This window comes from Heterocephalus glaber, unplaced genomic scaffold (genome assembly GCF_053883595.1).
Source record: "Heterocephalus glaber isolate CG9 unplaced genomic scaffold, H.glaber_assembly_v1.0 deba00001460, whole genome shotgun sequence".
Classification (NCBI taxonomy): Eukaryota; Metazoa; Chordata; class Mammalia; order Rodentia; family Bathyergidae; genus Heterocephalus; species Heterocephalus glaber.
The window spans coordinates 2,387,851-2,414,350 of record NW_028258307.1 but is presented as its reverse complement, the minus strand read 5'-3'; the positions used below and the strand labels follow the sequence as shown (position 1 = coordinate 2,414,350).

Here is a 26,500-nt window from a genome sequence, read left to right as displayed (position 1 = left end):
ATATAATGCTTAAATTTTTAAAAACATATTACAACAAAAGACATTGTGCCACTAATCCCCCTCAAAATACTCCTTTTGCTTTGGACACACTTAGCCCATCATTCTTGCCACTTTCTGAAGCATTTCTGGAAGTCTTTGTTCATGTCTTTAGTTGCGCTGTCATAGCTGCCTTGATGTTCTGAATTGATTCAAACCATTTACCTTTCATGATCATTTTGACTTTGAGGAAGAGCCAGAAGTTGCAATGTTTTTACAAGCCTGCCTTTCCATGGGATGGCACTCAGCAGCAGCATTCACTGTATTTTTGATCATACCTTGTAATGAATCTCATAAAAGAGGATTTTTAGATGTTTTAGAAAGTGACAAGAATGTAAGAAAAGTGTGTTCAGTGCTTGCTTCGGCAGCACATATACTAAAATTGGAACGATACAGAGAAGATTAGCATGCCCCCCCGTGTAAGGATGACACGCAAATTTGTGAAGCGTTCCATATTTTTAAAAAAAGATAAGTGTGTTCAAAGCAAGGGGAAATGTTTTGAAGGGGATTAATGGCAATGTGTCTTTTACTATAATAAAATTTTTTAATTCACATATTCACTGTGTATTGTGACCATGGCTTGTATTATGTTTTGTGCCAACTAGATTGCTTGAGCTTATATAACCTCCCTTTGTGAGTAGATAGCAACAGTAATTATTTCCTTCTTTGCTGCTTCCTTTTTTAAAAAAAAAAAATCAATTACCATATTCTGTTCCACACAGTGTATATGGGTCTTGTGATTTTAGCTGACATTTAATTCAGATTAGTCAATAACATGATGCGGTCTTAGGGCAGTAATTTGTTGTCCAAAATGGGATACTTTGGGGAAATTAGATATGTGATCCTTATATATTCTGAGTATCACTCACCCCTTGTCAGAAGTATAGTTTCCAAATATATCTTTCATTTAGTAGGTTATCTCTTTACTCTTTTCATGGTTTACTTTGCTGTGCAGTTTAGTAGTTTGATGTAATTCCATTTGTCTATTTTTGCTTTTATTTTCGGTGGTAGTGGGCTGTGTTGTCTTTTTAAAAAATCCTTATCCATTCCAATGTCCTGAATGTTTTTCTTATGTTTTCTTCTAGTAGTTTTGTGGCTTCAGGCTTTCTACTTTACTTGTTGATCTATTTTGAGTTGATCTCTTTTTTTCTTTTTTGGTATCAGGGATCGAACTCCGGTCCTTGCACTTACGCAGCAGGCGGCGAAACCACTGAGCTAAATCCCCAGCCCTTGAGTTGATTTTTGAGTTGATGAGAGTTAGGGGCTCTAGTTTCATACCTTTGAAATCCCACTTTGTTCCTTTGACTCCAGATTGCTTTGGCTATTTGGGGTTTTTTGATGGTTCCACACAAATTCTAGGATTGTATTTTCTAGTTCTGTGAAGAATGTCTTAGGTATCTTAATAGAGTTTGCATTGAATTTATAGATCAGTTTAGATAGTATGAATTTTTTTTAAAATTTATTGATATTTTTGGTACCAGGGATTGAACTCGGGTCCTTGTGCTTGTATAGCAGGCAGCGAAACCACTGAGCTAAATCCCCGGCCCTTGGATAGTATGAATATTTTAACAATACTGAGTTTTCCAATCCATGAACACAGTGTGTCTTTCCATTTTTTTTAATGTCCTCTTTAATTTCTTTCATCAATGTTTTGTAATTTTCTTTGTAAAGATCTTTCACCTCTTTGGTTAATTGTATTCCTAGAGTTTTATGTTATAACTTGTAAAAGGGACTGCTTTCTTGAGTTTCTTTTAGGTAACATGCTGTTAGCTTATAGCAATGTAACTGATTTTTATACATTGATTTTGTATCCTGCAACTTCACTGAATTCATTTATTCTAGTTGTTGCTGAAATCCTTGAGATTTTATAAATATAAGATCATAAAACTACTTCTTTTCCAAATTTGGATGCCCTTTATTTCTTTCTCTTGCCTTATTGTTCTGCATAAGACTTCCAGTAGTGTATTAAATAAAAATGCTAAAAGTAGGTATCCTTGGAGCCGGGGATTTAGCTCAGTGGTTCTGCCGCCTGCCTCGCAAGCACAAGGATCCAAGTTCGATCCCTGGTACCAAAAAAAAAAAAAGTAGATATCCTTGTCTTGTTCCAGATCTTAGAAAGCTTTCGGCTTTTTCCCACTCAATATGATGTTAGCTGCTAACTTCCTTTATATGGCCTTATGATGAGATATATTCCTTCTATATCTAATTTGTTCCATTTTTATTATGAAGGAATGTTGGATTTTATCAAATTCCCTTTCTTCATCTTTTGAGATGAGCATACAATTTTTGTCCTTCATTCTGTTGATGTAGTGTAGCAAGTTTATTGATTTGAATGTGTTGAACCATGCTTGCATCTCTACAATGAATCCTACTTGATCTTGATAATAAACTTTTTAATGTGCTATTAGATTTGGTTTGCTTATATTTTGTTGAAGGTTTTTCTATCTGTGTTCATCTAGGATATTAGACAGTAAAGTTTTTTTGTTGTGTCCTTCTCTGGTTTTAGGTATCAATATAATACTAGCCTTCTAGAATGATTTTGAAAAAATCATTCCTTCCTCTTCAATTGTTATTAGTTCTTTAATGTTTGGTAGGACCCAGCTGTGAAAATGAACTGTATAAATAAAGCTGAGCTTTAATTATATAAACATTATACAAAACTTCATTTATATAAAACTGAGCTTTAATTATAAAAATAATAGATCTTGAGCTGGACTTGGTATCGCATTCCTTGGTCATACAGGACTCTGAGAACCAACCAGCCTCCTGTCAGAGAGGGGCGTGCACACTCTGAGCAAGGCACTCAAAAGTGGGGGGCAGGAAAGATGAACATTGGAAACGACAATTTCTGCAAGTGTGAAGGATATATTGAAGGCTTTGTGGCTTACAGACAAGATCTTTAGAAATTAGACACTCAAGGACCAAGTAAATAAATACCAGGAGCACAGAATACTTTTCTTCACCAGTCCACAGAACCCTCACACTCCTGTAATTCCATCAAACATAAAGGAATGACCACTTTGGCAGATGGCCAAAGAGGGGATCAACCATTTTGGGGAGAGAGAAGTATTCCCTCATTGAGACTTGTAAAGTCATAGAGTGTCTGGAGATCGACTGTCTCCATTACGCTGCTGGATCTCACTACACTTGTTATGTTTTCATTATTTTCTCTGCAGAAGCAAAGAAATAGAGAACTTAAAATTTAGATCTTCTGCAAAAGGAAAGGCAATCAAGATGGAGGGAAGGGAGAAAAAGGGTGAAAAAGGAATTAAGATATGTTATGTACATGTACCAGCTCCCCACGAAGAATGTAATCATTATGTACTGCAAACATGTACTAATAAAAAAAATAAAATTGAAAAAAATTTAGGATAATGACCAGGTGTGGTGGTGCATACCTGGGAAGTTGAGGCAGGAGGATTGCAAGTGCAGGCCTACTGTGGACAACTTAGCAACTTAGAGAAAACCTGTCTCAAAATTTAAAAATTACCAGAAAAGAAGGATGGGGGAACTTGAGGATGTAGCTCACTGCAAGGGCCCTAAGTTCAATCCCCGTAGTGAAAAAAATGAATTAGGATAATGATTCCCTCTGGGGTAGAGATTTTAAACTTATGCTTCATAATTCATATGTATGCTGTGTACATACTATGTGCATAATATAATTGTATAGTTAGTCTTCTGTATGTACAGGTTTGCATCCATGATTCAACCAACCGTAGATCAAAAATATAATATGTGTCTGGACTTAAAAAGAAGAAAATACTCTGAGAAGCTAAGGCAGGAGAACTGTAAGTTCAAGCCCAGCCTAGGCAACTTAACAACTTATTGAGACCCTGTCTCAAAATAAAGAGTAAAAAGTACTGAGGTTGTAGCTCAATTCAAAGACCATTAGTTCAATCTCCAGTACTGCAAAAGTAGATGGATAGATGGATAAATAAATAAGTAAATAAATAAATGGTCTTTAACAGAGAAAAAAAGAATTTTTTAACTAGGCTTAATAAATTTAAAACAATATGAATAAATTATTTTCTTGAACTTTTGATTTGAAAAAAAGTTACTGATTTTTCCCTGTGATCTTCTGTTTTATTTTGTTAGATTATAAGAAATACAGATTAGGGCCGGGGATTTAGCTCAGTGGTTCCGGTGCCTGCCTCGCAAGCACAAGGACCCAAGTTTGATCCCCGGTACCAAAAAAAAAAAAAGAAATACAGATTAAAAATGAATTTCAAGGGCCGGGGATTTAGCTCAGTGGTTTTGCCTCCTGCTATGCAAGTGCAAGGACCCGAATCCAATCCCCGGTACCAAAAAAAAGAATTTCAAAACTTTTAAACTAGTACAGAACATTATGTATACTGTGAATAATTCTAAATTATAATCTAGCTTTCAAAAATCTTTATTCTGTTACTCACTAGAAGGCCAGTCACAATCCTAATATTTTCTACCTGATCCCAGTACACTTTTGAAACAGTTCAACTATTTACAGAATTGCTGATCACTAAACTAATTCTTAGTTATTTCACTATTTCCTCAGAGTTTTTATTACATAGAAATTTATAAAAATGGCATGTGTTTATTTCAGCAGTCCAACAGAGAAGTATATAAAGCAGCCTGACAGTCTTAATGCCACCAGTGTTTGTTTCCTGCCTTTACCTGACATTCTTGCTCCCAGAGACAGTCATTTCTAACACATGTATGTTTCAAGACCTGTGTGGGAGTGCCTTCACCCTGCTTGTCATCGTCCATGTGTCATTGTACCCATTTCTTTCGGAGGGCCCCCTGCTGGGCCGGTGGTGACTTTGTTCATTATTATTGCTTGGTCAGCACTAAAAAGGAGGAGCGTGGATGAGGTTGAGTCGGACTCGCACCCGGCCTAGGACGCCCTTCTGTGTAATAGTGGAGAGGTGTCTAAAGGAAGAACTGAGAGGAAAGACGTGTGAGAGAACAGAGGAGATATTGTGGGATTCATAGTGTAGAGAAAACACATTTGACAGGCCAAAAGTAATATTTGAGCTACACCCTGAAAGACAGATAAGATATGTGTTGGGGGAAGATAAAAAAGCATATGTGTGGGCAGTACAAAGGCATAGAGATAACAAAGAGTTTACAAGGTTATCTCATTTTCCTGGACTGTAGTGTGCATATATGGGAGCAGCAGCAGATAAAGATGCAAAGGTAATGTGTGGGAGGACTCTGAATATCTCTACAATAACCCTTGGGAACTTTTTGAACAGGAGGTGTGCATTAGGGATATTAACGAGACATTGGAAGACTAGAGTGTCAGTCACAGTCCTTGCAGTTATTTGCATGGAAAGTTATCATGGTGAGGTGCACTGGCCATGAGGCTGTTGTTTCAGGGGGACCTTAGACTGTAGCAGCTACCATGTTCCATACATGTAAGAAGAACTTGATTGTAAGACACCTTATTTTCCATGACAGTAAGGGAGGACAAACTGACAATTTTAACAGACCACCAGTTATGAAATGTATCCTGACTTCAGAGATCACAATAAGGAAGAAGTGTGCATCATAAAATCAGTGAAATGGGGTCCTTGTACAGGCACTAAGAACGGTGGTTTATGCCAGAAAGAATGGAGAAGAAGCTGGGGATTTAGCTCAGTGGTTCTGCTGCCTGCCTCGAAAGCGCAAGGTCCTGAGTTCGATCCCCGGTACCAAAAAAAAGAATGGAGAAGAAAAGGAAAGGAAGGGGGGATGAGATCAAAGACAAAGGTGGAGAAGTTGACCCTGAGAAGACCAAGGTATTCATTTTCCTCTGATTTGAGCCAAATAAATAATGGATTGGAGAGGTTGAGAAGCTAAAAAAAATTCAGTAAACTGATATAAAGTAACCTCTCTCTTGTTTGTTTTGATTTTGGTACCAGGGATCGAACATGGGACCTTGCCCGGAACCACTGAGCTAAATCCCTGGCCCCCTCTCTTGATAAAAGAGAGGGCAAGGTCATCTGCAAAAAAGATGACAGTGGTGGATTTGAGGGCTTGAGACTTAAGAGTGAAATGCTTCTAGGTGATTGGGACATGAAAGAATTCCTAGAAGTGAGGGGCCCAGATTAAAAAGCAAGGATTTATAAAGAAAACAGTTGACCCTATCTTGGGACCTTATCCAGGCTCACTTGGTACCCTGAGAGAAGGACAGAAGGAAAATGGAAGGTGCTTTCTGCAGGATACGAGATTGGCTGGACAGGCCTGGGGGAAGGACTGAAAAGGTCAGCAGTCTAGTTTCTCCTGGGGGATGCTGTTGATTTGGTCTGCCATGGAGTTCAGGGAAGAAATGAGAGGTGAGGCCAGAAGAGGAATGATAGACGAATGCAGGGTTTTCTTAATTGGGAGGGAGTGGTGGAGAGATTGGTGGTTAGAGATTATAAAGACGGCAAAAAGTTCTTTCAAAGAAGAGTAGGTAAGTAGAAAGATGATTGGGGAATTTCAGAACCTAGGGTCACGGAGGGAGGCAGAATTCTGAGCAGTGTCTTGAAGAGGTGTTTTGTTTTGTTTTGTTCTCCGGTACCAGGAATTGAACTCAGGACCTTGTGCTTGCCAGGCAGGTGTGGTGCCCCTGAGCTACATTGGCTGAAGAAGTGTTTTTCTAAAACACACATAAGAGTGTGTCTGTGTGACTTGAAAACCTCTCAGGGTTCTCATTTCTTTCATGATGAAATCTTTTCTTTTTAGAGGACAGACAAGGCTCATTACAAACTGGCCCATATCACCCTTCCAAGCTAATAGCTCATTTTCTCATGTGATTGTATGATGCCTGTGGTTTTTTTGGTCAGTTTTGTGATTTTGTTTTGTTTTGCTTTGTTTGCAGTACTGGGAATTGAACCACGGCCTTTGCAGTGAGCTATGTCTCCAACACTTTTTATTTTTCTATTTTGAGACAGGGTCTTGCTAAATTGCCTAGGCTGGGCTTGAATTTGTAATCCTCCTGCCTCAGCTTCCGAGTGTTAGGATTATGGATATGCACCACAACTGGGCTCTTCTTAGTGCCTAGAGTACTCCAGGCTATGGTCTACCATCTTGCCTTTGCACGTGCTGTTCCCTTTTATACAAAATGCTCTTACTTCCTCTTTTCTGCCTTGCCACCTCATGCCCACCCAGGCTCCAATGCACTCCTCTGTGGTCCTCCCAGCTCCGGCCCAGGCATACCATGTGTCTGTCCACAGGCCCTTTTACTCTCCCCATGAGCTTGTGAACTCCTTGAAGTCAGAAAGGAATTCTTTCTTTTCTTTCCCCACAGTGCCAACCCTAACCCTAACCCTACTTGCTGAATTTAGAGTGAATGAAGTAAGTGGTAGATCTCAGATGGTAGATCTCTGTGTGTTCAGGTCACCTGGCTCTCTTGATAAAATCTGACAAAGACTCTGATTAAGTCTGAGGTGGGGTCCGAGGTCCTGACTTCCTAATAAGCATTGGTGATGCCCACACTAATGGTCATGAGGAGAGTGACTTGGAAAGATCCTCGGTGTGAACCCAGGAGCGCTAAAATGACAGCAGAAAATCATGTAGGAAGAGACACTTAATTAAACCGTTGAAGACAGCTAGAAATGGAGGGCTGTGTTGACAAGACTGCTGGACATAGTTACATGGCTTCTGTTTCAGAAATGGCAAGGTGGGACGGAGGAGGGAGCCGCTGTGAGAGGACTGGCTCGGGGAGTGGCAGCGGGATCAGGTTGAGGGGCTGCTGGGTGGGGATGGATCTGCAGTGCAGGGGTAGGGAGAGAACAGGAAAGACTGCTCACAGGACAGGGACTCCCTGAGAGAGTGGCGAGAGTTAGAATTTCTAATCCTAAATTCCTGGGCTGAAGGCATGAAATTTCTTTTCTTTTCCTTTTTTTTTGGTGACAGGGCTCACTGTGCAGTTCAGTCTGGCCTTGAACTCATGTTGTAGCCCAGACTGCCCTTGAACTCTTGGTGATCCTCCTGCCTCAGCCCCCTGAGCAGTGTGTGCCACCATACCCGGCTCTTTTTCTTTTTCTAACCTCATAAATAACAGAAAAAGTAGCACTAGTAATAAACATCCTTACTAGTTCTCATAATTCTGAGCCTATAATTCTAAGGAAAGGTTCAGCAAATTCAGCAAACCTAATTTTTAAAAATATGATTGAACAAAAGTAATATCTACTTTTTAAACATGAAAAATAAAATGTTTAAATATCCTCCCATTGAGTCCCTTCTCCCACAACAAGTAATCAGTATTTTCACCTGATATGTACTCTTCCAACTATTAGCCATATAAACTGCTATTCATATAGACAGGAATTTTAAATTTCTACAGTAGTATTTTTACATGTGTATTATTCTACATATGGTTTTCTCACTTAGGAATATGTCCTAAACATCCCTCCAAGTCCGTGGACAGAGCTCTAACTTGCTTTTTCCCCTAGTCATTTTTAAATAGCTGTGTATGAATATAGATGTCCCATAATTTGTTCTGCCATTCTCCTATTATTGGGCAATTGGGTAATTTCCAATCTTTGCTATTACGAACAATGTGATCAGAAAAGTCCTGTTACTGGTGCCTCAGTGACATGACTCTGATTTTAACCACTCATGCGAGCCAAAAATAATTTTATATCATCTTTTAATGAAGCTCAGCAGTGTGAATAATAGCCGCGAATCACATGTAGCTATTAAAATTTAAATTAGTAAAAATTAAATAAATTTAAGTCTGCTTCTTATTTCACATGCTCAGTGGCCTGCGTGAGTCGTGGCTACTTTACTGAACAGCGCAGAAGAGACCGCTTTTATCCTACAGAAAATTAATTGGACAGCCTGGACTGGGCATTCAGATGTTACATCTCAAAGAACTCATTTTTCAGAGAGTTGGTGTCTTAATGAGCGCACATTAAAAAGGTGAAAAGTTTGTCTGTATTGGTTGCCTCTGCAGTTACTTCAATGAGAATCAGTACCCAGATGAAGCAAAGCGAGAAGAAATTGCAAATGCTTGCAATGCAGTTATACAGAAGCCAGGTAAGGAGACTCACACTTCGCTGTGCTGCTGCTCAGTTGCATTTCTGCACTCAGGACAGGAAATCTCCCCGCGTCCCGCATCGGCTGTCCTGTCCACACAGTGTTTCTGAGACATACTCCTGTGCACTTACAACCAGAAGGTTTCCTAAGAGTTTCTGCATAACATTCGAGGCCTTAACATTGTGCTTTTTTTTAATGGATTTTTTTCTAAAAATTTATCATAAATATGAGTTCCAAAATAATTTTAAAGTTTGAGATATTTAAGCAAATTGTGTTGATAAAAAGATTAAAATAGATTTTTTTTTTTACAATTGCTATAAATTGTATGATTCTATATTCCTTTTGGGGGAAAGAATTCTTTTTGGACTTGGCTTCTGTGTCCTCTCCACATTGGGATAACTTCTGCTTAGGTAGGAGAAACAGGTACGATAATACCATCCTGAAGTTCTGATGTTCCTGTGCAAGTCAGCACAGGTACGTATGTAGTTCATGTGTATTTTATTTGGTGTATCTGAATATTAGTTCACGTTTTACAGATTGTTACCAGAAAATCATTCTCAGTTAAGATGAATCAGTTGATTTCTATTTGGCCAGTTATTTTGAATAACTGAGAGACTATCTGCAGAAGTATCAGTGTTCTATAACAATGAAGCAGAAATGTATTCTCCCTTATCCAGAAGACAGACTTTCTGGCAATGTGGACCCTACAATCCCAGCTCCACCCACACCTATGTGAAAAGAATCTGTACCCTGCATCACACAAGCCAAAAATGTCTCCCTGGAAATCTCTTTACCCCTATATTACTGAGAGCCTAACAAATCTGTTTTGTGGTTTCTCTACCCACTGTGGATTAAAAGCTGATAAACAGAGAAAGACAGGAGAGGAGGGAATGCTACAGGGGGTCCTTACTGGCAAGCATGTTGCTGTCCATAAGAAATCACCTCTGAGGGCTGGGGATTTAGCTTAGTGGTTTTGCTGCCTGCTGCGCAAGTGCAAGGACCCAAGTTCAATCCCCGGTACCAAAAAAAAAAAAAACAAAAATGAAAAGACAGAATTTTTGGGCTGGGGATTTAGCTCAGTGGTTTTGCTGCCTGCTGCGCAATTGCAAGGACCCGAGTTCAATCCCTGGTACCAAAAAAAAAAAGAAATCACCTCTGACATCCATGAGGACAGAAACCTAATGCAGCCAGTGTGGTACGTTGTATTACAGCATAGTCAGAATAAGGATGGCCACAGAGCCTGTGGCCTCCCAGGAAACCTGTCTCCTGGCCTCTGTCTTAAGACGGCAGGAAACTAGTTAGTACAAGGCATTAAAAAGAATAGTCTGTATGTCTAGAATGATGCTAATGAATGAAGCCTCCCTGGCACTGTCATGGAACTTTGATCAGGCACCTTACTAAACCGACCGTGAAATTCTTTAATGTTGTGTGTGGCTTTCTGAATTGAAGTATGTTATTGGTTGCTATTTGGGTCTTCATTTATGTGAGTGTGTACATAGTAGTAGATAATGCTTTAAAAAATTCCCCCTGCATCTGTTGTTTCATCAGTAAATGGAATCAAAAGCAACTTTTAAAGAAAGAAAAATGTTATTTCTTAAAACTAGTTATTCTTGAGTCCCAGATATAGATCACCTGAATTTTATTGCATGCATTTACAGGCAAAAAACTGTCTGATCTGGAACGAGTTACCTCCCTGAAAGTATATAATTGGTTTGCTAATAGACGGAAGGAGATCAAGAGGAGAGCCAATATCGGTAATGTATCAGAGTGGCTGCTTTCGCTTGGGAGAAGGTTGCAGACATCATGTTTATTTTAGGAGTAACTTCAGTTTAGGAGCTGTGGGTTTAAATTTCCTAATTTTTAAACCTAACAAGAATCACTTTTACTTTTTTCATTTTTTAATAATCCAAAGTTAGTATAATTTACATTATTTGTATTGTAATAATAATGACATTGTTACTTATAACACTTATTGTTCTTAATGTTCTAGAATATAGAATTAAATAGACCCTGAGCAGTTGATTACCCTGGTGCAGATTAAAGATTCTTGTAGGGCCTTAGAAAGGAAGTGTGATATGGTCTAAGCTTGTTTGTTATTAGTAGGCTCTGGCTTATATATCAGGAAACACCTGATTAATCGAATTGGAATGAAAGAGACTTCATAGACCAGGAACAAAGCAAAAGGCAATGGTATAGAGCATTAAGAGCAAGGAGTGCAGCTCAGTAGTAAAGTGTTTGCCTTGCATGTGTGAGGCCCTGGGTTTGATCCCCAGCACTGCAAAAAGAAAAAAAGAACATTTAAGACATTTGAATTGTAGATTTCACAATGTATAGATACCTCCAAATGTCTCATACACCATATATATACCCATCCCCACAGAACTAGGGATTGAACCTAGGGCCTTCTCACTGAGCTATTATTTTTATTTTATTTTCATTGATTGGTTGATTGATTGAGACAGGGTCTTGCTAAGTTGCCCCAGCTGGGCTGAAACTGGCAATCCTCCTGTCTTAGCCTCCTTAGAGTGCTGGGATTAGAGGCACGTGCCATCATCCTCAGCTAAAATATATACAATTTTATTTGTAATGTATACCTTAATAAAGCTGGAAAAAGGGAGAAATTACTGAAGCGGTCTAAGGAGAACTGGAGGAAATAAAGCCTTCCAATTTAGGACACAAAAACACAATAAAGACATAATAAAAAAAATAAAAATTTTGAATTGATGACATCGGGGTAGGGAATTGGTTTTAAGCTTCTGAATTTGCATTTCATTAATAAATATACTTCCTGTTCATCACTCCCATTCTCAAATGCTTCATAGAACACCAAGACAGGAGAGCTGTTTAATTAGTTAGCAAATTTTATGAACTAGCTCACAGTTAAGGCGGACAGTTAGGGTGTGGAGCAGCAAAGAGCCCAGAATGGGGAGCATGTGTCTCCCTGGGCTGCATGCATCGGAATTTCATCCGTCTTCGGTCTAAGAGAACCAAGATGTCACAGTGTCGAGGACTATAGTTTCTTCCTTAATTACGTTCTAATTCCCGCAACATAGAAACTGTGCTGTGGCCATTATGATAAGGCACAGATAATTTAGGGATCTATTTGCTTTTGTCGAAGAAGCAGCAATCCTGGAGAGCCATGGGATAGACGTACAGAGTCCAGGCGGCCATTCCAACAGTGATGATGTCGATGGGAACGACTACTCGGAGCAGGTGAGCAGCCAGGCTGCAGGCCAAGGTTCCTGGTGCTGAGCAGTGGGGCAGGCGACAGGCCGTGAAGATGGGGGTGTGGGCTGCGGGGCGGGGGTGGGGGAGAGTCGGTGTCCCTCCACTCTGCTCATGTGTCTAGTTAGATTGTCATGTAATTTGAAAGGAATGTGGTAAGATTCAGTTGTCCTGTTGAATTTGAGAAATTGCTACTCACCCACATGGATTTGTTGTCATACAACAGGATACTTGGCAAGTACGCAATGGGGAGGAGGAGGAGGGAAGAAGTTCAGAGGGAGGCAGAGAAGCAGAGAAGGTAGAAGAAGAGAGGAGGATCTGATCCAAACAAGCAAGTTACACCATTCACCACACACACTCAGTGTTTGAAAAGAACTAGGGGCAGCTGGGCAGCTGTGACCCCGGCCTAAACATGTACTGGAGCAGGGCACAATGGAAGGCCCACCACTCCGGCCCCATTGCAGTGAGAACCCTGTGCCCAGAGTGGTTCCTCCCATCTGGCACGTTGACACTCGCATCCTCATGCACTCCACACCCGCATGCCTATTCATTTGCCTGTCCTATTCTGCACTGCTTGGGGAAAAATGTATTTAACTGTAGTCACTGCATGGAGTAATTCAGTAACTGACTGTGAGAGCTTTACCCCTACTCATGTGTTTGACAGATTTCGTTACAATTTGTATAAATCTAAGTTTTATTTCCATTTGGAAAGCACAGACAGCCTGAAGTCCCTTCCTCAGACTCCAGCCCAAAAGCTTCTGCTCTTCCCGGTGGTCATTTTCCAGGCCCCTCCGCCAGGTAGTTCACAAATGTGGGCAACTGTGTTCTTCCGCCTCCCCGCTGTTTGACAGCCCGTTTATCAGCTTCTGCCCAGACTTTCAGTGAGTGAGTGGGTTCCATGCAAATCCTCTTTTAAATCCTAAAGACTGTTCTGTGAAAATCGAAATGGAACAGCTCCCATGTCCCAAAGGTTAACTTTTTTCTCCCTTTGGGCTTCAAATCATAGCCCTACTTTTTACTCAGAGAATGTTCGGTCTTTCTAGCTGGAAACATTCCTGTTAGTTTTTAATCAGTCAATATAGATGGGTCATTTCCATCTTTTTTTTGCGGATGCCCTGAGGGCAGCACATCCCATGCTTACCCCCAAGGGACTTTCCCTTCTAAAATTCTCTGACACACAGTTCCCCTGAAGATGTGACAGGTGAGAAACACACCCCTTGTAAGTGACACCATCTTCCAGTGCCTGACTCGCATCCTAAAATGCCAGCTTTCCTCAGAGCTTTATTGTTTCACAAATTTGCCTTGAGGGAGGAGAGGCTTGGCTCTAAGTCAGGCTCCTGCACACCCCTCTCACAGCGGCCGGCAGGAGCACCACGCCTTACCTCCCCCACAGCCGTTTTAGGCAGCAGCACTTTTCTTCCATAACTGAGAATTCCTGGATTTTTCCTTCTCTGTAAGATGTTGCTGCCTGTAGTTTTCTCTTGCTTTCTTAGTTCAGTAGAGAACTATGATAGATCCTAATAACCTATTTATAAGTACAAATCCACAGTTGAATGGTTTACTAGTATGGTCTGCAATGATTCGTGCTACGTTTGTTGCAACAGAAGATCCAAATTGTTGGTTTTTTATCAGTCAGTCCAGGTTTGATCACCACAAGCAATTTTTTTTGATAGAATGAATAAAATTCTCGGTGAGAAAAAATACTTCTCGTTCTTTTTACTTAAGTCATAGAAAATGTCAACCAGGAGCCTCTGAACTGATATCCATTCAGTGTCTACTTAAATACAGTTCACCTCCGCTCTGCCATGAGGTGCTCATCATTTCCTCTGCGCGTGTTCTGCCTCCCTGAAGCCCTGCATGCCTCTCTCTGAGCTAGAGGATTGTACAGTCCACTGATAACAGTGGTTTCTTCTTTCTGCACATCTAGGATGACAGCATGAGCCATAGTGACCACCAAGACCCCATCTCGCTAGCTGTGGAGATGGCAGCAGTCAACCATACTATCTTGGCCTTGGCCCGACAAGGAACCAACGAAATCAAGACAGAGGCCCTGGATGATGACTGATCAGGGAGGGTTAGACACAAGTTAACTTAGTTTAGACGTAGCACCTTAGCAGACTTTCCTCGGTCCTTAACATGTGTTCTTACAGTATAACTTGCAGTTTCTTGTATGTCAGGTAGCCGTTAGGGTCTTGTTCTGTGAAGATGGCATGGTGCCCTCAGCCTTTGCATATACTCTCTCAGTATTAATTCCCAGTAAATAATAACCAACCAACCAAACTTACCCCTCCCAGCCCCTGAGGCTAGAAAATCTTGCTGCTCCGTCTTAGCATTCCAAGAAAGTGCTTCCAGGTATTTAGATAGCCCTCAGTTCTCCAGTATTAGGCTGTGTGTAAAATCTTGGGTCCCTTTAGATACATGTAACACGAGTCTGTACCTTTCCCTTCCCCAGACTGATAGGATGCAAGCTGAGGTGGTGGCACAGGGCTGACAGACACCACTTGGGGAATCTCCAGAGCGAAAGGGACACTGGAGCCCCACCTCAGCGTGAGAATCGCTGATTCAGCTGCAATAAGCCGTGCCTCCTACAGTCACTCTGTGGCTAGGTTACACTTCTTCGGGTGCTGTGCTAAGACTGTCCATGGAAAACCTGAGCTCAGATTTGGTTGGTGTTAGCATGCCTGCCACAGGCATCCTTTCCTCTCAATAGCTGTGTGACCTAGTAGGTAAAATACTGCCTTCTGCCTTTGGGACCATGATTCAAGACAGAAAAACAAAAGTTATGAAAAAAAAAACCCAGCTTGAGAGCATTGGAAAAAAGTATGAGCTGAGTGTCTGATGGATGCTCAGTCCAGCCCTCAGAACCACTGTACATTCCGTGGCACGCCTATCAGTGCCTGACTGGAAAGGTCTTGGAGGTTGTCCTGGTGTCCCCTTTCCCTGCTACCAAAAAAGTCTTTCAAGGACGGAGCTAAGGTCAGAAATGAGTAGAAGAACACAGTCTTTGTATCCATTAGCAGAAGCCCCTCAGTCTGAGTCGATGGAGGGCTTAGGGGATTTTGCTGACTTGACTATCACAGATGCAAACACTTGCTTAAATAGGAGCAGAAAAAATCAGGGGACATTTACCACTTCCACGGTGGGTGTGCGAGATACAACAGGATGCGACTGCTTTGTTGTTCTCTTTACTCTGTCCTTGTAGAGGTATGAAAAGCTATATTGCTACAGGCAATTTATTTAATAATTGGAAGCCATATTGATAATGGATGTGGTAATATTTGTAAAGTTTAATCTACTTTAAGTGGCAGTAACTAATGGAATTTTTTTCCTTGATCACGTATGTAGCACTTTTGTTACTTTTTAAAGATATTTATATTTGATAAATCTTTTTTTCATTTTGAGAACTCAAAATACCAAACAGTGAACTTGCATTATAAAGTCACCCTGTGATCACCTTGTCATCTAGTAGCAAAATGATGAACTATTCATGCATCAAAGAAAATTACATCTGCTGGCCTTGTACGAAATGGTCTCTTGGCATCCGATTAAATGATGCATTGTCACTGTGGGTCAAAAGAAACAGCCTTCAGTGTAGAGTGTAGGGTGCAGCGGGAGAGGCACAATGGCCGCGCATTTTCTGCCTGGCTCCGTCTCTCCTCTGTGTCTCCTGAAGCCTTGTTTTAGGGGAGGCCAGGCGGACTGCTCCATGAGGTTTCTGTCTTTCTGTCCATGACCGAAACAGTTTCTGAGGTAGAAGGAAGGTGCCGTTCCCTCACTGCCTCACCCTGAACCCTCACCAGATGTGTTCAGCCTCATTTGAAAGATACTGACCTTCCTTCCTTCTTTTTCCTTTCTCTTTGGGATGTTGAATATCTGCCAGTTTTTAGCTGGTCTCTGCACTTAAGGCAACACTGGTGATCATTCCCTTAGCCGTATGTTGTGCTCGTGGAAGTATGAGGACATCTTTCCAAGGGCACGAGAATGCCACCTTCCTGTGTCTGTGACTTAAAAGAATTATGGCAGGGCCTGGTCCTGCCCCGTCCCTGGGTTTCAGGGGGGAAATGTATGCATTTCCCCGACTCCCAAGAGTCGGAGCGAGATGGAGCCGTCTTCTGTGTTACTGTACTACTTGAACTGACAAACCCAAGAGTAGCATTTGTTATTCTCAGGAATGAGCCCCCTCCCACACACTCCTGCTCATGTTCTTTGTTTATTGTACTTTTTCAGTTGTGAGATTCTGTTATCTTTCTTTCCTCTGATTTTAATATATCTTTCCATTTTGGTGGAATTTTGTCTGCTTATTCTCAGTTGAATCAGAAAGAACACAGAGAGGAAAAAAATACATTCTCTGACAAGCCACATCCATGATTTATTGTCATTAGATTATTATAATTGATAGCTTCTTTAGGATGGGATTCCTAGCATCATTTATTCTTGCTAGTCTTTTTAAAGGAACAGACTCAACCTGCTAAGACAGCTGCAGTTTCTAAAGAAGTCTAGTGATTGCCACAGAAGAGCTGAAATGTTTTTCTGTTTTGAGACCTCTGAGGACGAGAAAAGCGTTAGAGGATAAGGGGGAGCTGGCGTCCGTGCAGGCAGTGCTGGCCGGGCTGGCAGTGGCAACACCGGGGGAGCAATGCTGCCAGGGCAGAACACAGTGTGCCGAGCTGGAGGGGACAGGGAGGGTGTCCACCCAGGACTGTGAGCTGCTCTTTCGCTTTTTCACTAGGCGTGAGAATGAATGTCTTTGGGGTCAAGATGTCAATCTTCCTTCAGTTTTTTGTTGTCACCAGGTTCGGTTCTGCTCTCTCTTGTCCAGACCACCTTAATTCTTATAATGGCAAATCCAGCGCCCACTATTTGGTTTCTACTTTTCCCTGAGCCTTTCAGGTTTTAGGTGTGCTATTAAGATAGAAATCCTCAAATGCTCTATCGCCAAAGGGAAAAACCAGACTCTACAAAGTCACATCCCATGCTGCTTGGTGGCTCTGAACCTGCTCTTGCTTCTTTGTCCTTCTTCAGGCCCCTTGTTCCTTTCTAGTCAAGGAAGATTTTTTAAAGTGTGGGTCTATTCATGTAGTCCACCTGTTATTTTTATTTAATTCACTGTGACTGAATTACTGGTCAGATGTGTGAGCTTCCCACCTGCCCCTCTCACAGTACCCTTTGAGACAGACCATCTAAGGCGACTTCCACCTGTACGTGGCCAGCACCAACAGGGCACAGAAGTAGGCGGGCAAACAGCAGTGCACAGGGCTGAGACCTTCTCGTGCCATTGAGTACCACACACGTTCTGCTTCTTTCAGCAGCTGGTCATGTTGGAGTACCCATCGGGCAGATTTCCTCTCAACCTCAGTTCTTTAAGTGCCCCTTCACAGGAAAAGGGGACCTGGGACCGGGAGCCAGAGAGCCCCCACTGAGGAGCCTTCCCCCAGCTGTGGAGAGTTGAGGAGGAAGCTTGTTCTTACTAACATGCAAAGTTGGTACTCCAGTTCAAGATTTATGATACAGGAGGAGCTGTCTTAGTCCCGATGTCTGGGTAGATTCTTACCTCAAAGGGTAAGAATTTACTGATACAGTTGTTTGGGCTCTCCCTCTTTGGCTTTCATCTTCAAGAACTCGTTAGAAACTTGCCTCCTGGACACCCAACATTAGGCACCGAGTATAATAGACCCAGTAAAGAATCTACTGTCACTTCCTCTCCATCTCTCAACAGTTCCTCTTTGTTTTCTCTGAGCTCCACTATTGTCCTTGTTTTGAGTTGACTTTGCTGGAGTTTTTTACCTTCTGGCTGCAGCCAGGGTGCTGCTCAGTAGCGCCCTCTTCAGCAGTCTGAGAACACAACATGCTGTCCCGAGAGGCCGGGCTCTGCACCTGTACCCCTGAGCAGCCCCTCATCCGTCCTAAGAATGTGAACTTCAAGTCCTTGCCCTCTCTCTCTGGTTTAAGAAGGATTTAGTTAGAAGATCTTTCCATTTAACTCGTGGCTCTGCCTTTTAAAAATGCTTTTTATCTTTTGTTCAGAGAGCAGCCGGAGTATTTTTCCCTGTGAGTCTCACCAGATTCGTAGGCAATAATTTTTCTTGTGGTTGAGGATCTTGTGCTCGGTAGCACTCTGTCTACATTGAACAGTCCTGATCTCCTATGGTGTGCATTGGTTTCTGTGCTAATCTCTGTGATTGAAATCGTAGGCTAGGGTGGTGATGGATTGTGCCATTTTGTTGTGATTATCGGTAATGTTTCACTACTGTGTTCCTTGAGGCTGGATCGAGACCAGCCAAATCCATTTATAGCTTTACTGAGCCAGATTTGTCAAGATTTCCCGAGTGAGAGTTGGGCACACTGAGGAGCCAGCTGCTGGTTCAGGGGTGCAGGCTGGGGGTGCCCTGGGCAGGGGTGTGTTACTCATACAGCGTTCCTTCATGTGTGCTCTTTAATAGCAAGATGCGTACTCAGGATTTGGGGATCAGTTGTCAGCCATATTGAATTTGGCAAACTGAGCTGCGTGCCCCAAAACCCTCCTGCTGTCTCTCCATGTCCAGCGTCTGGTCACGTTACCCAGAACCACTGAGTTGTCCAGAGTGAGGACAGTGCCCCTCCTGGGAGCAGGAGGCTTTCTCAGAAACAGCTCTGCGGGACCAGCTCATCCGGGCGCCCGGACAGCCCGCCCTCGGCGCACAGGCCCTCTGCCTTCTCTTGTGCAGGTGCCTTCCTTACACTCTTGGCTTCACAGATGCCCGTCACTGCAGAGGGTTCCCTCACGCTCCCAACAAGCAGCAGGAAGGGCGCCTCACAGTCGGTTGCCGGCCACAGAAACTCCTGTCTGTCTCCAGCAGGTTGAGCTCCGCAGGCCTGCTCGGGTGCCCTTTCTTTACGAACCGCAAGCGAGAAGTGCCTGCCCTTGCGTCTCACAGACCGCACCTCCTGTTGGGTCTGAGTCCTCTCTCAGAAATGCAACTTTGTTTGTACGTCCGCACCTTCAAACACTGCAAGTTTGTAAATGGAGATGTTTCCTATCGCCTTCATTACTCTTGGTGGGGATGAGAAATAGCAAAAAGAAAGGTAAGCCTGAGAAATGCAGGTTCCTGTAGCACTAGATTTCTTTTGTCGTCAGAAAAGAAAGGGATACAGGAGAGACGCCAGTGAGGAGGTTTGGCTGCACCCGGTTCTCATCTTGCCAGCACAGATGCCTTGGGGTCACAAGTGTGCATCGCCCTTAACTTCTTTCTTATCATTCTTGGCATCTGGGTAGAACTGAATAGAGGTTTCCATTCAAGTGTAACCTGCCTGGCACTTTTAAGCCGGCTGACAGTTTAGTGGGCACATCCCAGGACCTGTGAGTGGGGAGCTCTGATGCTGCCCTCTGCCGACGCCCCCCTCCCCGCGCAAGGTCCCTGCTTGCTTGCCATCCACCCCTCTGGCCGTGTCCAGGCTGTCTCCACGCTCCGCGCCGTGCTGGGCATCGGGCAGCAGGTGGCGTGTGCACGTGCAGCTCCTCGCCGAGCTCCTGGGAGGCCAACTCCCCTGATTCCATTTTCGTTTTCTCTCTTAAATAAGACTGGCTGCATACAGCCATAATTAACTCACAAATTCACATTGGTGTGCTGCGATCAAATGGAGGTTTGGCTGAATCTTTTCAAATTGTAACCATGGTAATTGAGGGGGGTGGCACAGAATGAATATATAAAAATATAATGGCAATTGTTCTGAATGACTGAGTGTCCTCCTGACATGTAATTAGCTGTTTTAGCAGGATGTAGATTGGCATGGTCATAATTAAGAGGGTTTCTGTCCTTTATGTGATTGAAAATAGCAGAGCTCCCAAGAACATTTGGAACGGCGACTCGGTAAACTAAAATAATGACACTGTATTCATGTTCTCCCGCAAGAGAAGGATTTGGAGTTATTTCAGCCCCAAAAGGGAAGCCTTTGATTATTGCTCTCCATGTGACTTCTGAGTCCTTTGAGGCCTCTCTCACACCGGTTTGGCCTGCTCCACCTTGGGCAGACACCAGGCAGCCCCAACCAAGGCCCTGCCCCTCTGTTCCTCGTGCTGGCCTGGCGCAGCCACATCTGCTTCCCACACCCCTAGGGTCCTCAGGTCCCCTGGGTCACTTGACATCTCCATTGCTGTCACCTTTCGAACACATTCACCAAATGGAAGTTTACAGAAGTTGCGTAGCGTTTTCCTCATTGGCTCTTAAGATGCAGAGCAGACAGCCCGACAAGGACAGATCAGTGAACTTCAGCTGGGCATGACTGGCGCTGGCGCCTGCACTCTGCCATCGTCACTGAAGCAAAGGACGCGTGTGAGTGCCCGGCCTCTCTCACACCACTCTGACCTAGCAGGCGCTGTCCTAGTGCTCGTGGCACTCTGCTGGCCTCTCCCTGTCCTCCCTACCCTTGCACAGACCCGGGCCATCCGGCATCCTGTGGTTTTGACATCCTGCGGTCTCCTGGCCACACCTGCTCCTCCTCTCATCCTGGGGTGGCCCTTGGGTGGGGGGTACTTAGTCACTTGCTAGCCTTCCTCTAGAACAGGCTGGGGTCCTCTGCTCTGTTTGCCCATCCCTCGCCGGAGCCTTCGTCCTGTTGCATGTGTCAGCAGGAACGCCAGCACCCAACAGCAGTGAGTGGCCGTCCCACCTGTTTCCTTCCCCTACCAGCCGGAGAGACACTGGGCGAGCCGTGGTCTGAGAGCTCTGCCCCTTCCGGGCCTGGACATTCAGGACTGCTCAGTAGCCACTGAGGACAGTACAGCTCTGGCTTTTACTCTTACTTTGCCGCTTCCCCTTGTACCGGTCTTTCTCTTCCCCATCAGGAGGAACCCTAGCCTGCCAGAAATGCTGCTTACAATTCCATCTGCTGAGAAGGCTGCTTGTTTAGAAGTGACCTCCTCCACCTCGAGACATGGAGATCAGGAGAGTATTTCTGGCCTTGGCTTCTTTTCATTCTGTTCCTCCCCAAATACCTGTAGTGGAATAGTAGTTGGGCCAGTTCACGGAAAGATCCTGTGTCCATCCCCGCAGGGCCTCTCCCCTAAAGGCCACCTGTCTGGGTTAGAGGCTGAGAGCAGAGCAGATGAGCCGACTTAGTAATTGTGAGATGATCTCTGAAGAAACCAGACATTCCCGTGGTCTGCTCACATCCAAAGGACACAGGGTCTGTGTTGCGGTCGGAGTCCCAGCGTGTCTGCCATTTCAGTTCACAGTATCGAATGTGCCGCCATGAAATATAGTTTCAAAGAGAAAACACCAGAAGCAAGTTTTATATGACTATCTGGAGAAGCTGCTGGGTTCTAAATCAGAGTGTTGCAGGAGACCAGCGTGCAGCCCTCCCCAGCTGTCACAGCTCACAGGAGCAGCAGCTGCTGTAAATGTCATTTAAGTACGTGGCTGGGTGCTGTGCTGGTGGCAGTGCTGCCTCCCTAGTCCTCCCGGTCAGTGCCACCATAGCTGCAGCAGGCCAGGCAGCCTCCTGCGCCTCGTTCACCTTCGTGGAAGGTGGCCTGTCCACTGCTGCTCCATGGAAGGCACCACCTGGCCCAGCCTGGTGCGCTGGCACCCTGCTGGCATTACAATCCTGGGTGAGCTGGAAGGGGACCAAGACCCTACAGCCTGGCTTCCTCTGGGGACCTTCCTGAGTCCTCCTGCTCGGTGAGCAAGGTGACAGAATAGGGACATAGACTCCCAGCCGTGTCAGGATGCAGGAGAATTGTAGGTGGCAGTATACATCCAGGGTGGAGGGGGTCAATCTCACCTGTACCCCTTGCTTGCAGCCCCGGTAGCGAGGGAGAAGCAGGGCCCGGCTCCTGTTGCTTGCTTAGTTGCCATTGCCTTAGACCCCCGGCTTGTGTTCTGAGTGTTCTGCTGCTCCCTCCTCCTCTCGCTGTCCCCTCCACAGCAGTGATGATGGCCAGGTAGGCTGTTGTGGGCTGAGGCCCTGGTTCTGTGTCAGTGTCTGCCCTCCCAGGGTTGCTTCTGCTCCTAATCCTGAGCCTTAACTGGCCCCCAGGAGCAGCTGCATGGCCACGAGTACAGATTTTGGTCCAAAAACTCCAAGCTGACCTGAAGACCTATGAAAATTCTACCCCTCCTTTCTAGCTCTTTCTCTTACTGTAAAAAGAAGGTTTTCCAGGAGTTGGTTCTGTTGATCACTCCCCGTCTCCCCCTCCATCCTTGATAGGCGTCCTTGAAGAAGTACAAGAAAGGAACAAAGCCACAGCTTTGGAGCGTCCAGGTGAGGGACCCACCCAGGTGGCTGCTGAGGGTGGCAGGTGCGTTGGGACGCAGCCGGCTAGTGAGGTTTTTGTGACCCGGCCCTCACAGGGCCCGCAGCACCCTCGCCTGGAGGGGAGCGTGTACTGTGCCTTTCCCGCCGAGCTGATCTGGTCTGGACTCTGCCCTGCACCTCAGCCACCGGGCAGACCTGGAGCAGGGCACGGCCTGCCGGCTCCCTGTCAGAGGCGGTTCTCGGTTCTCGGGACTAAGTTCAAGGCTCAGCCTCCCTTTAGGGTGTCGTCTTCCCAGCACTTCCAGGCTGTCTTTCTGTTTGGTGTTTGGCTTCCTTCGAGCAGAGAAAGCTCTCCCATTTTTGCTTTACTGGAAGTAGGAGCTCAGCATAAACTTGTGAGGGTTACTTTCCACCTCACCATTCACTGAAGCGATTAAACTGGAAAACAAAAGAACATGAATGCCCTTAACGTAAACAGCTGCCCCAGCTCTCTGGCATTCCAGCCTCCGGGCATCAGTGCCCCATGGGCAGAGCAGGTGGAGAGGAGCTCGGTGTGGGCTCCAGGAACCACTCTCCTGTATTGGAATCGGTGACCTTCCTCATGCCTCTCCAAAAATGGGCACCAAGGGAACAAACCAAAGCTCTTGGGGTGTGGTGGGGCTGGCGAGGCTTCTCCTTTACTCCCTGGTTTTCCCAAACCCTCCCAGTCATTTCCTTGTGCTGAGCGTGCAACAGCGCGTGGGTGGCACCTGCACCTCCTTCCACCCTGTCCGTACCTTCCAGGGCCCAGCCTGGCCAAGGCAGGACTGGCTCCCCGCTGGGAGATGCCGAGACCGGGGCAGCCACTTCCCCGGCAGAGCCCACAGCCTTCTCCGACCCGGGCTCGCCCGCCCTCCGTCCCTCCCGCGACGTGGTCAGGTGGAGAGCAGAACCTTTCCAGGATGAGTTCTTGTTTATGTTCAAGTGCCTAAGCAAGTTGCAGACCTCTGGATCCTGCCAGGTAGCTGTGCCCTGCCCCACCCTTCCCACCTCCACCGCCCTCGGGGTAGGCACCTGCCCCACCCCCAGCATCCCTGCCGTTCTGCATGCGGAGCGCCGTGGGGCACGCGAGTGGGAGAACTCTTCGTAGCCGTGTCAGGCCGGCTCCGTCACCGTTCCCCTGTTGCTTTTGTTGACGTGGTTATGGTCTTGGTTCTAGACAACTTCCAGGAGTCTGGTTAGCTAGATCTTAGTGCCACCATAGACAGCCTCGAAGCAGAAACCCTGTCGGTCAGCCGTGGGGATGCAGCCAGACCCAGAGGGCAAGTGTGACTCCCAGCTGTGCCTCCAGCACAGTGCCCGGCCCTGCTCACAGGGCCACCGCCAGGTGTCATCTGGATCCAGCTGCGTCTGTAGATGAGTGTGAGATTGTTTGCTTCTTTGTGAAAGTAATGTAAGTCTGACCTAGACTCGGGGCCTTGGTTACGTGATGAGCACAGGAGAGGACTGACGGCCGGCGCTGTTCAGACCCCATGGCCAGCAGCACGCCGATGATTTGTGGGTGCATTAAAAGGTTTTGCAGAATGGAACAATCCATACCCAGGCACTTTATTTTCATTAATAATCCAGCATTTTTGTTCAGACAATGGAGTAACCCAAACACTGGGTACTTGCTTGTGATGTGTGGGCAAGTGCGTTCTGCCTTGGAGACCAGAGGGAAGTGGGATGATGGTGGCCCGACGGAGCTGCTGTGCTCAGAGCGGGAGTGGGGCAGTGCCCAGGGCTCTTCTATCCCCCTGCAGCTGAGCAAAGTGAATGTAGCCCAGGCCCTGGGCCGGGAGGATGTGGGCAGCTGAGGGAGGCAGGAGAGGGCCTGGTTGCTCCCGCTTCCCAAGACTACACTGCAGCCGGAGCAGAGTGCTGAGCGGGGTCCCCGTCTCCCGGTCAAGTGCAGCTGGTCTGGTGTCAGGGGCCGGGCATGGGCTAAGAAGCATTCAGCATCCGCCAAATAGCCGAGTGTCCAAGAGGGGCCGTGGATCCCCGCCTTGGCTGTCCTGTCCTGTCCTGTCTGTGTTTCCCTCTGGTGTCTCCTCTGGTCTCTGTCCCCATATCGTGCACCATGTGTCCCTGAGGGCGTCACACCTGTGTCTGAGTCTGTTGTAGGGTGTTCAGTCTACCTCAAGGGTCACCATGGTAAGCTCTGTCCACGAGGAACCCTCCTTCCATGCCACACACTGGAATGTATCCCGCCCGCCCCATGTCTCCTGTATTCACCACAAACTCCTAGTGCAAATTGGATGCTGCTTTAAATGTGAAAACAATTGTTCAAAAGCTATAAAACCTGAATGAAAGCTAAAGCTGAATTTATAAGCCTTGTTGCATATGAGCCAAAAGTGCAAAAAGCTCTATATAATGAACCTGCCACTCGTATAAATATAAATATATATAAATATATTAAAATCAGACTGTTCTACAAAATTGTGTATTTGTATTTTTGTGTACGTACAATTTTCTGCTAAGCAGAAGGAGGATGTAGTATAGGATGCTGTGAGAAGAGATTTGATTTGATCCTATTTCTTTGTTACTTATTTTTGTTAACATCAGATGCCTGTCTTCGTCTTCTGTGTATGACACTGTTTGGAAAGCTGCAGTATCTCTCTTCCTCGGGCCAGAGTCCAGAGAGAACCGAGTCTGGGCCTTAGGGCCTTGTCTTAGCCACTCGGCCGGAGCGGGCAGTGGGCACAGTGCCTGTGGCAGAAGCAGATCCACGTGTGTCCTGAGGTGGCACCAAGGGAGGGACGTGGCTTCCGCCCCCTCTGGGATGCAGACCACCTGTGGTATCGGCATCCCCAGAGACGGACCCTGGCTCCCTCCAGCACAGACTCTCCCTGGGTCCGTGATGGAGGGACATGGGCTGTCCCCAAACAACAGGGCGGTGCCCCTCCCCTGGGACCAGCAGTGGCCCCACCCGGCCCGGCGCCCAGCTCCCACTCTGAGTCCTTGCTGCCTTTCTCCATCGGGTGGCCCCGCGCCTCCTGCTGCTGCTCCTTGGCCAGACCCCAGCCTGGTCCCGAGCACCTCCGACCCCACTCTGCCGGTGCTAGACTCGGGGGGGGGGGGGTCGGTGGCTCCGAGCCGGGCCGGCCCACCTCACGGAAGCTGCCCTAGCGAGAGCGAGAGCGATACTGCAGCTTCAGCCGTAGGACTCGGATTCCACAGTGTGTGACGACCGTAGCAGGAAGCCCTTGTTTCTGGGTGGCAGTGATCAATCAGAGAAACAAGTGCTCTATGTATTGATTAAAATAGTTCCGATGAGTCCTGTATCATTGTATCTCCTATTCTGGATTAGTGCCTTTTGGACAGTAGACTGTTCTGTAATTAAAATGTAGTATACTGCTTTTTTGTACAGTTTTGTTTTAATAAAACTTTTTTTTAATTTGTGTTTATTTTAGTATTGTACCTATTAGAGAATAAAATGTATAACTGAACCGAGGCTGCCTGGGATTTCTTTGGGTCCCAACGCGCACTTGCACTTGCGAAGGGCCCGGCACAGCTTTTCAGCGGGTGGGGCCCAGAGTCCTGCGGAAAGGGGCGGCCACCAGGCCCCGCCTGTGGGAGGTGCGCAGGGTCGTCCTGCCTGCGCTCCTCCCCAGCCCCAATTCAGCCTTCCTGGACTCCCATTCCCTTCCCGGGCCACACCCTGGGCCTCATCTTAAAGGAGCCCTCGTGGGGCTTCACCTAGAGCAGTGAGAACAGGAAAACCCAGGCTGAGTCCCACTTTGCCTTAAAGGCTTCCAGCTCCCTGAGCTCTGTTCTCTCAGCTGTCCCTGCGCATCAACAGCCCTGGAGCCCAATGGCTTCCCCTCCCTGGGAGCCCGGGGACGTAAAGGGTCTCTCCTTGCCCTCAGTGTGGGCACACAGAAAAAGACTACAAAACGGCTGCCAAGTGGAAGCAGCAAGGGCAGGGCCACATTGGGGGCAGAGCTCCTAACAGCGTGGTCCCCACCCCACGCCTGATGCTTTGGCCCCACACTGCTATCTGCAT

At 45.8% G+C, this 26,500-nt stretch overlaps 1 protein-coding gene and 1 non-coding gene across 15 annotated transcripts in view; both read left to right on the top strand.

Moving 5' to 3' along the window:
- The window catches only part of Hmbox1 (homeobox containing 1), a 177,101-nt gene extending 151,158 nt beyond the window's left edge, over positions 1-25,943 (top strand). For 2 of the 14 annotated variants that reach the window (XM_004848432.3, XM_021261340.2), the window contains 5 exons: positions 8,936-9,018; positions 10,677-10,772; positions 12,137-12,231; positions 12,470-12,541; positions 14,171-25,943. In XM_004848432.3, coding sequence (XP_004848489.1) covers positions 8,936-9,018; positions 10,677-10,772; positions 12,137-12,231; positions 12,470-12,541; positions 14,171-14,308 — 484 coding nt within the window. In that variant the 3' untranslated portion in view covers positions 14,309-25,943. The other 12 variants (XM_087216711.1, XM_087216712.1, XM_004848436.3 and 9 more) reach the window with 8 other exon arrangements.
- Positions 389-496, top strand: LOC147826866 (U6 spliceosomal RNA). Its single transcript, XR_015453405.1, has one exon. It is a non-coding gene; the product is annotated as a U6 spliceosomal RNA (small nuclear RNA).
- Positions 25,944-26,500: the final 557 nt, after the last annotated feature.